Source organism: Dromiciops gliroides, chromosome 3 (assembly GCF_019393635.1).
Source record: "Dromiciops gliroides isolate mDroGli1 chromosome 3, mDroGli1.pri, whole genome shotgun sequence".
Taxonomy (NCBI): Eukaryota; Metazoa; Chordata; class Mammalia; order Microbiotheria; family Microbiotheriidae; genus Dromiciops; species Dromiciops gliroides.
Window position 1 is genome coordinate 302,572,435 of NC_057863.1, and position 15,985 is coordinate 302,588,419.

The window sequence follows — 15,985 nt, forward strand, 5'->3', positions numbered from 1 at the left end:
TATGAGATTTCATTTTTCATATATAATGTAATTTCATTTCTTGTATAGACTGTATATGATTCTATGGTGTTGTAAATTAAAAACAAAAAATAAAGGAGTTATTAAATAGTGAACCTCCTTTGTGACTTTTGGCCTTCCCTGTATAATATTTGCCCTCCTTTTCTCATAGGGTCGTTGTGAAGAAAATGCTATGTAACTTAAACAGATAAAGCAAAATTTACTGAGACTTCCAGTTTCATGTACAGTTCTCTCCTGTTCTACAATGTTTATGGAAATGCTGACTTTATTTGGTATTTGTTAAGTACAGAATAAAAAGTAAAATAAAATGCAAAAAAATTTTTAATGCTATGCAAATGTATGAGCTTTAAAATGTTTGGCTCTTTTCCTGATAAATGTAGCGTTAAAGGGACAGAGTCACAGTGTGACTTGAGAGTTTTTTCTCTCTCTCCCCCATGGACTCTGAGAAGTCCATCCTCTGAATCATAATAATCAGGTTGCATCCTTTCCTTGTTACTTTGTACTTTTCTGATGCTGGGTCTCTTATTTGTTTCCCTTTGTTTTCCAGAGAATAGATGAAATCATGAAGAGGACAAGGAAAATCGATGTTTCAACAGAGGTGAAGGTGAGGAATTCGCATTGTTATTTTTTACATGGCATCTACTAGATTAAAAGGCGGGTTTTGGGGTTTGTTTTTTTTTTTGCTTGGAGGTCACCAAGGAGAGAGAGAAAAAGAGATAGATAGAGAAAGCATTTATTAAATACTTACTGTGTGCCAAGCACTGTGCTAAGCACTAGGGCTACAAATACAGCAAACATGACAATCTCTCCCCTCAAAGAATTTATATTCTAATGGGGTAAAAACACATAAAGAGTATCAGGAAACGGGGAGAAGGGATAAGCCTACAGCACCTTGCTATAGAGATGTTTAGGAAGTGGAACAGAGGCCTGGTTCTGGGGAGATAAGGCAAGAATTCACCTTTTAAAGCCCAACTTCCCAGAGGCAGAGCCCAAGGTTGCTGTGGAAGGGAAGGGAGTAAAGATGATGGTGGGACTATCAGAAGCATTGTGGAAAGGAGGCCTGGTTCTAGATAAGATAAGGGAAGAAATAATAAATAAATTCAAAGGATTCCTAGGCAGGAGGGAAGACTACTAGCTAATTAGCATTTGAGTATTCCACCATCTTGGTATTTTAGAGAAGGCTGAATTGATGCCAAGAAAAGATAAGTTCAGAAAGGGGATTTCAAAGACCAGGCAGAGTGTGAATAGAAGGAGGTTCCCAATGGGTGGAAGGGAAGATAAGGGGAAAAAAGTCATCCACATCAAAGCAGAAAATAAGTTAGGAGAAGAGAGAAAGCAGAGACAAAATACATAATAGATGCTAGCCTCTAGCAGCCTCAACTGTGCAGTTAGGGCCCTTTATAAACTGACCTCCCCACCCCCTTTTCAGTTTTATTTCATTTCTATTCGGGTTAGACTCACCTGCGCCATTAATCCCACCTGTTACCTTTGCACAGGGTTTCCCCCATTCTTGGAATGCTCTGCCTCACCCTCTGTCTTATCCAAACTATATCTTCCATCATGCTTCCTCCCTTACTACCTGAGGTCTTTATTGATCCCTGCAGTTATTAGCACTTTCTTCTCCCTTGAAATTACATTGTATTCCTTTAATATCTTTCCCGTATTCATTTTATGTGTTGTATCTTCCTGATAGATTTCATCTTCTCTGAGGAAAGGACTTTTTCATTTTTGACTTAGTACTATCTTTCATTCTTGCACATGGTAGAGGTTTAATAAACATGGAATTTAATTAATAGGTAGATAGATGACCCAGCCAAGAGCTAAATGTTTTCTAAACTCTTCAAAGTTATTTATCTCTCTGCTTCAAGTTAATCTTTCATATATTTTGTTTGTGGCAGAAGGAAGAGCCTGCGTTGGAGACTCAGCCCAAACAGGAGACTCAGCCAATTTTGAATGTGGAAAATACATCAAAGCCTGTTGTGCAGAGTAAAGTAGGTGAGTAGGGGAATGGGCTTATGCTTGGTATCCTGTTTTTAAAATATCCACAACTAATAATCATGCATTGGCCATAGATGCTGAGAAGATCCTTAGATCATCTTGTACTGTCTGGTGTGCAAAAGATTTTTCTCTCCCCAGTCACCATGTCAGAAACTGTGGCCTTCATTTGGAAAATCACAGATGTCACAACATTCATTTATGCTAAAGAAGAAAAACAAGAAACAACCTACAAAGTATAAGTGTCTATCCAACTTTTCCCCACTAGATATGGGAGTAGAGCAAAGATGAATACCCCACTATTATTTGATATAGTTCTAGAAATTCTAGCAACAGCAATAAGACAACAGAATGAAATTAAAGGCATAAAAATAGGTAAAGAGGAAACAAAACTAATATGGTGTGGCATAGTTGGAAAATATATACTGATAGTGTACTTGGAAAATTAATTTCTAGGGAATCAGTAAAGATACTTATAAAGACAATAGCTTCAGCAAAATTTCAGGCTACAGAATTAAATTCTCAAAAAACGAACTGCACCAATACATGATTCATGACAATTCCAAAGGACTCATAATGAAAAACGTTCACTTCCAGAGAGAGAGTGAGCTAATGAATTCTGAGTGCATACTGAATCATATTTTTTTCACTTTATTTTTCTTGCCTTCCCCCACATATAACACGGCTAATGTGGAAATGTTTTGCATGAAAATGGGGGAAAAAAAAAGAAAAAAATGGACATTTCTATATAATTGGCATTTCTAAATAACAAAATCCAAGAGGCAATAATAGAGGGGGAAATCCCGTTCCAAATAACCACACATTCATAAAGTATATGGAGATTGATTGACCTACCAAAGCACATACAAAAGGCTAGTTTAGATTAAATTACAAAGTACTCCTTAAAAGCTATGTCATCAATACCTTTAGTAACTAATAAAACCAGAAGTCCAACCTGGGCGCTTATTCATTCAGCATTTATGTGACATAGGCCTGTTTTCATGATGTCTACATCTTTATGAACTTATTAAGAGGAAGCTTACAAATGTTCTGGTAGTTTGTTGTTTTCCTCCTGTTCCTTCCTTTAGGAAAATTCCTGGTAGTTTTGGTTGCTCCATACCAGTTATAAGCAACTTAAGACCATAGATTAATATCAAAGGTACCATTCAGGTCATCTAGGCCAGTGGTATCAAACTTAGATAGAAATGGGGGCCACTAAATCATAATAAGGATCCTTGCAAGTTGCATATTGACTTAGAAAACCACATATTATAACATTTATGTTTTATGGCATTTTATTTATTTTGTTACATATTTCCTAGTTAATGGGATTAAAATCTGGTTCAGGTGGCACTTGGGAATGTTTTTCTTTGTTTTTGTTTTTTTTTTTAGTGAGGCAATTGGGGTTAAGTGACTTGCCCAAGGTTACACAGCTAGTAAGTGTTAAGTGTCTGAGGCTGGATTTGAACTCAGGTACTCCTGACTCCAGGGCCGGTGCTCTATCCACTGCGCCACCTAGCTGCCCCGGCACTTGGGAATGTTAGGAGTCACCACCCACGTGTTTGATACCTCTGATCTAGTCCATTCTCCTTACATTATAGATGAGGAAACTGGAGCCAGATGGGTAAAGTGATTTGACCAAAGCTGTACAACAAATAAGTTGCAGAACCATCATTTGAACACAGATCCTAGGGTTTTCATATCATATGCTATTACCACTGAACTGTGCTGCATCTCAGTGGATATACCCACTTAGCCTAACAATGAGTGGAAATGGAAAAGCTGTCTAAAATTAGGATGAAGCCTCCTTAGTATGCCTTAAGCTTTCTTTACACTCTAGGATTTGTTATCTGATTTGTTTTCCTCATTTAATTTTTGGAAAATATCTATTTCAAGAAAACTTGGAGTTTTATTGGAGGATTGAACCAATTGACCCGATAAAATGCGTATTTCTCCTTGAGTTACTTTGTCTCAGTTATTTTATGATTAACCTAAGGCATTCTGTTTTTAATGACTCTTGTGTTCCAAATTAGAAATCAATGGATTAACCACCTACCAAGAAACTAATGGTGTGGGAAGCTCTGCTCCTAAAACTATCTCCCAGGATGTCTTCTCTAATGGTCTTAAGCCAGTGGCAGGACTCATCCATCTGGATACCCTAGATGGGAAGTTGAGCAGTCTGGATGATTCCACGGATGAGGTTCAGTCTATGGATGTTAGGTACGTGTGTTTCTTTCACACTTAACACTGATAACTGTCTTCTCTTGAGTTGATCTCATTCCACTCTGATGCAAGGATCAGTGAAACAAGTTAAAGTAGCTTTGGATGATATGACAAAATTTGTGGCAGTGGGTTAATATTAGTTTCCTTTATTTTGCTCAAGGGAGTTTTATTAGGCTTCTACAAAATAAGACAATGATTTTTTTTTCAAGACCTTAAGTCCCAAACTTAAGAAATATTTAATAGAGTGCACATTAGTTGGGAGCTTCTATTATGTTGTTATTCTAGAGAAGCACTGTGAGATGTTGTAAAAACAGAGGCAGTAACAAAAGAGCCCAGGATATGTGTGTGTGTGTGTGTGTGTGTGTGTGTGTGTCTGGATGGATGCATGGATGTGCAGATGGGTGGATGGACGGGAGGAAGGGAGAGCCAGACTGGTGAGGTGAGAAGAACATAAGGCATGGAGGAAACACCATATGCCATTGCAGAAATGGAGCAGGGTCAAAGGAGAGGTAGCTGACAGAAGACAGCACCAGGAATAAGGCAGCGGTATATGATGTTGTCAAAATCAAAGAGAAGCAGATCCCTGCAGCTGTGTATTGACAGGGAACACCACAAATGAACATAACCTGTGTTGTGGTTTTTGTTGTTGTTGTTGTTGTTGTTGTTGTTGTTGTTGTCGTTAAACATTTCCCCAGTTACCTTTTAATCTGGGGCTGCCTACTTTCCAATTTGACACCTCTGGTGTGACAGGGTCCTGGAAAAGTATGCCCGGTGGAGCCCAATGCCACAGGTTATCTATCTACTTCTCCACTTCTGTGCTGAAAGTCTTTAGTACAGTCTGCTGGGAAGTCTTTCCTGGGGGAAATCTGGTTTCATATATAGTACAAACTTGTGTATCTAGATCATTTGGAGGCTTCTCATGAACCGGCAGCATCCAGGGGCATCTAGGGGGCATAGTGGACAGAGTCCTGGGCCTGGATTCAGAAAGTCTCATCTTCTTAAGTATAAATCTATCCTCAGACACTAGCTGCGTGACCTCTGGGACAGTCACTTAACCCTTTTTTACCTTAGTTCCTCATCTGTAAAATAAGATGGAAAAGGACATGGCAAACCACTTCAGAATCTTTGCCAAGAAAACCCCAAAGTGGGGTCAGCAAAAACAACATGAACCACCAGATGTACAAACATCCAGATATTCTTTTTTTTTTAAGTGAGGCAATTGGGATTAAGTGACTTGCCCAGGGTCACACAGCTAGTAAGTGTGTGTTAAGTATCTGAGGCCGGATTTGAACTCAGGTACTCCTGACTCCAGGGCCCGTGCTCTATCCACTGCACCACCTAGCTGCCCCACATCCAGATATTCTCAAGGCTTTTCCTCCTTAGAACTAGAAGATGACATAAAAGGGACAGCTAGGTGGCGCAGTGGATAAAGCACAGGCCCTGGATTCAAGAGGACCTGAGTTCAAATCCGGCCTCAGACACTTAACACACACTTACTAGCTGTGTGACCCTGGGCAAGTCACTTAACCCTCATTGCCCCACCAAAAAAAAGGAAAAAGAAAAAGAAGATATAAAGAAACAGTATAACAATGACTAAAGAGCTGGCCTTGAGGTCAGGAAGGCCCTGGGGGTCGAAGTCCTGCCTTTGACACATACTGGCCATGTAACCTCAGCAAGTCACTGAGCTTCTTAGTGGCCTGAGCAACTATTTAAAGCCACATGATGATTGGTAGAAGGATTTTTTTCCTGAGAGTTCCTATGCCATAAAGTCACAGGTCCAATTTAAAAAAAAAAAAAAGGTGAGGGGGACAGCTAGGTGGTGAGGTGGATAAAGTACTGGCCCTGAATTCAGGAGGACTTGAGTTCAAATCCGGCCTCAGACACTTGACACTTACTAGCTGTGTGACCCTGAGCAAGTCACTTAACCCTCACTGTCCCGCCTGCCCCTCCCCTCCCCCCCCCAAAAAGGCTGAGGTAACAGGACCTCTTCAAATCCTCCTTGTCGGCCACAGGCCACATTATGTTTCTCTCTACCCAGGAGAAAATCCCTGAGGCATATGAAAGGTTATCCGGGCCACCCCAACACTGCTCCTGACCACTAGATTTAGCCTCATATCCCTTTTAAAAAGGGTCTTAGGAGTTGGGGCAGGGGCGATAGAGGAAATCTGCTTATCAGGCTTTGAGAAAGAGTGGAGAGGGGTGAGAAAATGTGTTGTTTGAGGAAGACTAGGTTTTCTGCCTTTCTGTGACTTTGTGTCAGCAGCTTCCATTTAAAAAAAAAAAAAAGCTATTTCAAGTCAGAGGAAGAAACGTCTTAAAACCTGTACCTGGCTGTTCTCATTCCTTGTCTCTTTCCATATTAGTATTTTCCTTATTAGTGTTAAGATATTTGTAGGGAGTGGGGCACAGATTTGGTGAGGTTTGTCATAAGGATTGTGTGTGGCCTCCCTTCTGTCCTGGTATTAGTAAGATAATTACTCTTAACAGAGCTTTTCACAACACTCAGTAGGCATAAGAAGAATATTGTTAATGAACAGTTGCTATTCCAAAACTGGCTTTGGGTGATAAGGAGAGGAAATCAGGGAAGCTGAGGTTTGACTTTTTTAAAAAGATTATTCCTGGAGTCATCCAGCCACGTACACTAACAACGAGCAGTGTTCTCCAGCCTGTCTTCCATAGGACTGTCTCTCTCTAATAAGATCATAGATCTAAAGCTAGTAAGGACTTCAAAGATCATTTTACAAATGAGGAAATGGAGCCCAGGAAAATTAAGTGACTTGTCTATGATTCCACAGGTAATAAGCATCAGTGGCGGGATTTTATTTTAATTTTATTTTATTTTTGCTGGGCAATGGGGGTTAAGTGACTTGCCCAGGGTCACACAGCTAGTAAGTGTCAAGTGTCTGAAGCCGGATTTGAATTCAGGTCCTCTTGAATCCAGGGCTGGTGCTTTATCCACTGTGCCACCTAGCTGCCCCCAGTGGTGGGATTTTAACCTAGGTCTTCTGATTCTAGGGGAAGCTAGGTACTGCAGTGGCTAGAGCACTGGGCTTGGTGTTAGGAAGTCTCATCTTCCTAAGTCAGATACTTACTAGCTGTGTGACCTTGGGCAGGTCACTTAACCCTGTTGGCTTCAGTCTCCTCATCTGTAAAATGAGCTGGAAAAGGAAATGGCAAATAACTCCAGTGTCATCGCCAAGAATACCCCAAATGGGATCATGAAGAGACAACAACTGAGCAGCAGTCTCTGACTCTAGAGCCAGGGTTCTTTCCACTATATCACATTGTTTCCCCAAGGAGAAAATTAGGAAAAGAACAGAGGTTAATTCAGCATCTTCTTTTGCAGAGCACTTTAGGAGTTGCTGAGGGAGACCACGTTCAGATAAGACATGGGCCCTAATCTCATGGAGTTTACTGAAGTCTAGTAGGGGACTAAGGCACTAACACAGATGGGTTAATTATAGAGGTATAAAAAAGTTCTATAGTGAAGGGATTATAGACAGGGAAGGGATCAAGTCAGCCAGAAAGCAGTTATTCATTACATACTTATGTATCCAGGCACTGTGGTAATCACTGGGGGAAGGAAGGAAGGAAAAGAAATAGGAAGAAAGGAAGGAAGGAAAAGAAAGAGGGAGGGAGGGAAGGAAGGCAGGAAAAAAGAAAGGGAGGGAGGGAAGGAAAGCAAAGCCATCCCTTCGTAGAGGAGACATGATGCATATAATTATGTTACATATAAGATATATACAGAGTAGGTGAAGATAATCTGAAGGGGTAGAGATTAGCAGCTGGGGACTTGAACAAGGTGAGATTTGAGCTTAATCTTGAAAAAAAACAGGGCTTCCAAGAAGTGGATGTAGGGAGGGAGAGCATTCCAGGCGTGGGCACTGGGTGTGTGTCGGGGGAGGGGAGACAGTGCAAAGGCACTGCAGTGAGAGATGGAATGTTGTGGGTGAAGGATACCTAGATTGTAGAATGTGTAGTAGGATGTGTGAGGAGAGTGAGAAGGTAGAAAGGAGTTAGGTCATGAAAAATTTTAAATGTCAAACAGAGGTCTTTATATTTTTATATTTGATTCTGATTCTGATGGTAATAGCTCACTGGAGTTCACTGAATGCATGTGTGTGTGTGTGTGTGTGTGTGTGTGTGTGTGTGTGAGAGAGAGAGAGAGAGAGAGAGAGAGAGAGAGAGAGAGGAGAGAAAAGGAGAGAGGGAGGGAGGGAAAGGGAGGGAGGGAAAAATCACTCTGGCAGCATAGAGTGGGGAGAGACTGGAGGAAGGGACACTGAAGAGAAGGCTCTTGTGAGAGATGATGAAAGTCTGAAATCAACATTGTGTCTTTTGAGTGGAGAGAAGGTAGAAATTCATGATTTGGCAGCAGATTAGATATGCAAGGTGAGTGAGGGTGAGGACTCAAGGATGACACCAAGGTTGTGGGTCTGGGTGACTGGATGGGTATTACTTGACTTTTGGAAGGGAGTAGGTTTTGGGGGGAAAGATAAATGAATTCTCTTTTGAACATGTTAAGTTTATTTATTTATTTATTTGTTTGTTTATTTTTGTTGAGGCAATTGGGGTTAAGTGACTTGCCCAGGGTCACACAGCTAGCTATTAAATGTCAAGTGTCGAGGCCAGATCTGAACTCAGGTTCTCCTGACTTCAGGACTGGTGCTTTATCCACTGCACCACCTAGCTGCCCCTGAACATGTTAAGTTTAACGTGCCTATTGCACATCCAGTATGAGATGTCCAAGACAGTAGGATATTCATGACTGTGGCTCAGCATTGCAACTAGGGCTGGATATGTTAATAGGGGAAACACCTGCATAAAGATCATAATTAAACCTATGGAAGCTAGTGAAATGATCAAGTCAGATAGTGAAAAGAGAAAGGGGCCCAGGACAGAAACTTTGGGTACTACCCCATAGTTAGTGGGAATGATAAAGAGTAATATGGAGAAAAGGAAGCTGAGGGAGAGTGGTGGGACAGATAAGAAGAGAACCAGAAGAGAACAGTGTCAAGAAAACCCAGAGAAGAGAGAGAATCGAGGTGGAAGAGATGATCAGCAGTGTCAGAGTATACAGAGTCCAAGGAAAATCAGGATCGAGAAAGGGCCGTTAGGGGCAGCTAGGTGGCACAGTGGATAGAGCACCAGCCCTGGATTCAGGAGTACCTGAGTTCAAATCCGGCCTCAGACACTTGACACTAGCTGTGTGACCCTGGGCAAGTCACTTAACCCCAATTGCCTCCAAAAAAGAAAAAAGAGAGAGAGAGAGAAAGGGCCATTAGATCAGGAATTATGGGATCATTGGTAACTTTGCCAGGAGTGGTTTCAATGAGTTAAGAGGTCATATTGAGAGTTTCAAAGAGAGTAAAGTAGATGGCTTTCTCAAATTGTTTAGCCATGAAGGCAAGGAGAGAGAAAAGTTATTGAGCATACCATGTAGTTTGTCAGGGTGGCTTTCTGGAGGAGGGTGGGTGGTATTTGACAACTTTAAAAAAATGAGGAGGAATTCAACAAACTGTATGACAAAGGGTATCACATGCACCATAATAGTGAAAACAAAGACTCAATTCAAATTCGTATAAGTACAGAGCATACATTTGGCTGAAATATGGAGTGAGTGGCAGGGAGGGGTGGGAGAGAAGATGAGATAAGACTAGAAAAGGGAAGTGGTGACTCCTGAAAGCCAGACATCAGTTTGGGTCCAGTAAAGCAGAGAATTCCTTTGGGCAAGAACCAGATATAAATGAGGTTATAATATAAGATTTCCATTTTTCACTGGGAGCCAAATGGGGAAATAAGTGTTCACTTTGCAGCTGACTTTGCTGGTACATGTTATAACTAACATTTATGGTGATGGACCTCCATTACCATATGGTGCCATCTTGGCACCATATCAAACTCACAGAAGCCCACCCCAGCCAGACCTCTAGAAGGGGAGATACTATGTGCCAAGGCAATGGGCATGATGATCTCATGTGCACAAATATCACATTCCCTCATGAAGCTCTTTAGCTTTAGTTTTTTGGTTTTGCTTTCTGTTTTGGCTTTCCAATCTGTAGGTTGGCCCACTTGAAATGACTTGCCTCATCATAGAGTAAGTGTATCTGCTCATTCTGTGTCTTGACTCTGGCTGCATGGAAATGCGTCCAAGTATCCAAAGCCTAACCCAGAGTCATGCTGTGGCTTCACAGTCCTCCCCAGCTCCAATTCATACTGCTTCTTTTTCTACACAGGCTCATCGATGCCCTCTAATTTTAACTAACTCATTTGTTTTCTGACTGCGTCCTCTAGAGTTCCTTCTACATGCCCCTTGCCTCTAAGCCCCCCTTCTATAGAAGAGAATAAGCAAAATGTGTAAGAATAAAATTAGGAAAAAAAATTTGAGCAGTGAAAAAAAATCTCTGTTTTTTTCCAGTCCGGTTTCAAAAGAAGAACTTATCTCCATCCCCGAATTTTCACCAGTGAATGACATCATTCCCGGTGTTTCTTTGGAACAGAATGGAACCAGTCATGCTAAGGCCATTGAAGATCTCTTAGACTTCACAGGCCCTCCAACTTATCCCAAGAGATCCAGTGAAACCCTTGCCATGGATGACTGTAACAAAAACTTGATCGAAGGATTTAACAGTCCAGGACCAGAAAATACACTTAATACAATATGTTGATGAATACAATATGCTATAATGTAAAGGTATAGTACTTTGATGGCTTTCTTTGGTGGGACCATTTTTATCTTTTCTTTCTTTTCTTTTTCTCTCTTTTTCCCTTCTTCCTTTCCTTCCTTATTCCCTCCTTCCCTTCCTCTCACTCTCCCTCCCTTTCTTCCTTCCCTCCTTCATTTACCCAGACCTGATTCCATTTATGTTTTGAACAGAAATGACTAATAACTAATAATAGCTCGAAGTATAGCAGGTCACCTAAATCACTGTTGTAAAACTAAAATAGAAATAGATCCCTATGAGTACATATTGACTTAGAAAACCATAAATTAACATTATCTATGCAGTTTTAAATTTATTTTGTTAAACATTTACCAATTCATTTTAATTTGGTTCAGTAGCCACTCAGCCCCTTGTAACTTGGCCTTAAGTTTGACACCTCTGGGCTAGTTCAGCCCTTTGCCCAAGGCAAGAGGCAAAGCTGAGAGCGATCCCAAGCCTCTGGATTTCCAAGTGCTGATGCTTTCTTTGTTCCCTCATACCATGCTACCTCTGGGATGTTTTAGGATTTTGCTTGCTTTTTTTGTTTGTTTGTTTGTTTTTGGTGAGGCAATTGGGGTTAAGCGACTTGCCCAGGGTCACACAGCTAGTAAGTGTTAAGTGTCTGAGGCCGGATTTGAACTCAGGTCCTCCTGAATCCAGAGCCGGTGCTCTATCCACTGCGCCACCTAGCTGCCCTTTTTGCTTGCTTTTTAAAGCACAACTTAGTTAAATTTCATGAATAAATGCATAAGGGGACATATACACACATGAATGTGTTTCTATCTGGAATTTCTATCTGGAATGTTGGAAATTAGAAATGATAAGTATTTTACCCATCCAGATCATAATAATATAATGACCAGCAGGGAGATTGCTTCCACATGAAAGTCACTATTAATGCAGAACTAGGTTAAGACTTTGGAAAATTTGTCTGGATCCAAAGAGAGCATTATTAGTACTTCTTTCCATTTAGAAACCCTGAAAAGATGATATGAAACACAAAAACCTAAGAACATCTCAGGAGAGAGGGAAAGGGACTTTTCATCTGTTAAATACTGAATTAATCAGGGATAACAATTAACTTATTTAATTTAGTGTAATAAATGTGGGTTTATGATGTGTAATTTTATAATTTGTCAATATGCAGCTTGAATTTTCCTTTTCAAAATAAAAAGTTAAATCTTTTTCATATAAATCAATCAATTTAATAAAATAGTCTTTTGTTTAAAAGTAACAACTCAAATAGAATCTCTTGATTAAAAGTTTTCAGTTCTTTGTTGCCAACTGGTAGAGATTTCTATTATTCCCTAGAGTTTTGAACTTTTAATTAGTTTGTTTGACTTGGGCAATTAAGCTACAAGACTGAGAAATGCTGAGTGATTTTTATAGTTGATGTCATTATCTCTTCATTCTCCTCCTGGGCTTTGGAATACCACACTACTCTAGCATTTCAGATGGAAATAATAAGAATTATCAGAAATGCTGGACTCAGGTGAGAGTTCAAAGTTTCTCAGAAAATTATTTGTGACATCCTAGCCTGAGTAGGATGTGCCTTGTCATTATCAAGTCAAAACTGACTTCACTCCTTTTATCTGTCATGGTGCATTACCATCTTCTCTTTTCTCAGTAAGCACCAGAGCATATATCAACATACTAAACCAAGTTCGCCTCTCCTTCATAATCTGTCATCTTACTTCTCCAAAATCATAGTGATCCCATAGAAAACCCACGTTTTACAATTTGATTTCTTTCCCACCTTTAGCATTTTAAATTGAAGCTGAAACAACTGAATGTGGTCATTTCACACAAGAACACCTTCAGTTTATCACATGACAGGCCATTTTTAGATTAAATCATTTCCTGGGTACCCCAAAACAGTATGTTTCAACTATTTTAGGGGATTTCTGTTCAACTTGGCCATGACATATAATTTTTACTTCATGAGCTTCCCTTTCAGAAGCTCTTGAGTTTTTTTTAGCACCCTCCTCTGTCAAAAAGCATGTGTATAAGTATATATACATCCATGTATATATACACATACTTTTACATGTATACATATGTATACATGTACAAATACCTATACATGTATGCATATGTATTTTGTTGTTGTTCAGTTGTTCCTGGCTCTTCGTAACTCCCATGGACTTGTCCATGGGGTTTTCTTGGGCAGATTCTGGAATGGTTTGCCATTTCCTTCTTCAGTGTGTCCCCATTTTATAGAAGAGGAACTGAAGCAAATAAGGGTTAAGTGACTTATCCAGGGTCACAAAGCTAGTAAGTGTCTGAGGCTGGATTTGAATTTAGATTTTCCTGACTTCAGGCCAGGGCTGTATCCACTGTGTTACCTAGCTGCTTCTGTATATATGGAGATAGATAGATAGATAGATAGATAGATAGATAGATAGATAGATAGATAGATAGATAAATAGATAGATAGATAGATACTTATACACACACATACATACACACATATACACATACACACATACATACATATCCACATATATACAATAGAAACACCTTCCTCTTAGTGAAGGCAGTATAGAGATGGAATTTAGCATAAACATGCTGTCAGACACGATCAGTATATTGGTTGGCTTTGCTTAAATTTTTTTTTTTGGTGAGGAAGTGTTGGTTCAGTGGGGGAGGGAGAATTCATGGGGAAATAACTGGTATAAAAACAAAAAAACCTATAAATTTAAATGACTATAAAGATAAAATACATAAAGATAAAACATATTAATAACAAAAATGTTTTAAAATTTGTAGTATAAAATTTTAAGGGAGGGAAAAGGCTATCAGATAGGCCACTTAAATTAAGAGCATGTTTTGATACTTTCAGCTCTGCATGCTCCAGTTACAGCTGGGAAAGGCCTGACCTCCTTGTTTTATAAGTAAAGAATTAGGTCTTACAAGGTTAAGTTCACGCAAGCAGTAGATAGCAAACAGGGATTAGGAACCAGGTCTTCTGACTCCAGATGTGATGTTCTTTCTGATAGGACACACTGCCTCTCCTAGCAGAAGCCTTGGAAAGTAGTGCCTTTAGAAGAAAATATGCTAGTAATAATGTCACAAAATGATCTTCTTTCTGTTCATATGCTTTCACTAAAGAATTAAGCTGTTTTCAAAATCCTAGAGTTCATTTCAATGCCAAGTAAGAGTGTCACTTGCAAGAAAGGCAGGAAAGTACTTACTTATATGATGTAGTAATTTGATAGAGGGTAAGGTGATTCTGAGTCATAAACTTAGAACTAGTGACGTTTCATTTGGTTGACATTATTTTGCTCTTTTTTCATTCTTGAATCAACAGAGGTAGTATATGATGGAGGAAATACAGACCTGTGATGCTGCTGGCAGTAAAATATGAACTGTTTATCATCTAGAGAAGCTTCTGCAATCCTTGACCACTGGATTCCAATAATCAGAGCTGAATGTAATATTGTGTCTTCTCAAGGAGGGCATATATGCCCCCAAACTGGCTTAAAAAAAAAAAGAAAAATATGAAACTTGATTCTTAACCCTTGATTGATTTCAGGGAAGCTTCATTGTGCTGCATATTAAAGCTTTGACCACTGATCAAGTACTTAAGCTAATATCCCAGTCTGAATAACATCAAAGACTTCAATTTGTCAGTTCACTTTATAATCATTCTTCATAAGACGGGTCACATAACTATCTAGATGTCTTTTCTTGTAAATACACCTAACATTTATCCCATTTACCTGAAGGTCATTTAAAATATCCTGGACTTGAACAGCATGCCTGTCCTTGTCAAAATGGGGGAAGCCATTCAAGAGATTTCTTCCTACTATATTCTCTTCACCTTCCCTCCCCCTTCAGTCATGCTTTCTTTCATTGAAGGCTTTGAAATGAGTTTTCATTGAGGAAATATAGCATGCTTTTAACTCTATAGTTGCTAAAATTGAGAAGCCCCTCTGGCGACTGTTAAGTTTAGCCAATTGAAAAATGATTGCCATGATTTTGCTTTTTAAAAAAAAAAAAATCTGTCATTCCTACCTTCTCACAATTACTCCCATCTACCTTTGCAGCTGATTGTAGCAAGTTAACTATGACATCGTACAATGGTTTCTGTTTTGGACCACAGTTCTCCAGATTACAATTGAAGTTTCACATGCGTTTGTCAAAATAATGTATTCCTGATACAGGTAGCAAATGCAATCAATGGTTTCTGGTGGTGGTAATGGTGGGTGGGATTTGTTTGTTTGCTTTTGCTTGTTTTTTCTATCTTGGGTTATTGTCTCTCTATCCACCTTTATTCAAAATTAAATCTAAACATTTCAATGAAAACTCTACTACTCTGAGACACTGATGGGTCCCAAGGGGGCACAGTATTTTCACTTGCTTTAATGACATCAACCTCTGTAACATGTTGAAACACCTGTATGGGAAAATTCCCATGGAACCTTATCATTTATACACATTGTGTGCCATATGAAATGTACTTTGGTTCATTTTGTTTCTTCCAGTGGAAAGTAACCTTCAGACTATATCATTCTTTTCTTCTTTGAGGCCTTGCTAACCTAGTACTTCAAGGGACAAGGGAGGCCAAGAGTTTCAGCAGATGTCAACAAAAAGTGGGAACATAGATAATATGAGGAAGTTGATGGGACACCATGGTCTCAGTAGTAACCTTGTCCTTGTGCTTTGAAAACCAGCAATTGTTTAAGAATTAAATAGCTAACTATTATTCTGTGTGTGTTTGTATGTACATATAGATGTACAGTAGCATATTAAATAAAATACATGCCTACTATGATGTAGTTCCATTTATCTTGGTGTATGTCAGAAGAGTCCCTTTTCCAGTGAGTGAACGGCGGGTCCAGATGAGGACGGGACTGTCTTCTGGGATGGGAGACTTTCCCATCCTTTCCTCATTGTTTATTTTGCTGTGATCTGTTATGCTTGAGAGATGCCACTAAAGATGTCCTACTCGGTCAGTCTTACTGTATACTGTGGAGATTCTTCCTTTGCATGACATATGTAGCATGTTATAACAGTGAAATACATTTTCGTTTGATGAGTCT

At 39.5% G+C, this 15,985-nt stretch overlaps 1 protein-coding gene across 7 annotated transcripts in view; it reads left to right on the forward strand.

Annotated features, from left to right (window-relative positions):
• MAP7D2 (MAP7 domain containing 2) overlaps positions 1-15,714 on the forward strand; it is a 175,722-nt gene extending 160,008 nt beyond the window's left edge. For all 7 annotated transcript variants that reach the window (XM_043994859.1, XM_043994860.1, XM_043994861.1 and 4 more), the window contains 5 exons: positions 566-622; positions 1,917-2,013; positions 4,047-4,233; positions 10,655-10,930; positions 14,251-15,714. In XM_043994859.1, the coding sequence (XP_043850794.1) occupies positions 566-622; positions 1,917-2,013; positions 4,047-4,233; positions 10,655-10,904 (591 nt within the window). In that variant the 3' untranslated portion in view covers positions 10,905-10,930; positions 14,251-15,714. The remainder of the gene's footprint in view (positions 1-565; positions 623-1,916; positions 2,014-4,046; positions 4,234-10,654; positions 10,931-14,250) is intronic.
• The last annotated feature ends 271 nt before the right edge of the window (positions 15,715-15,985 follow it).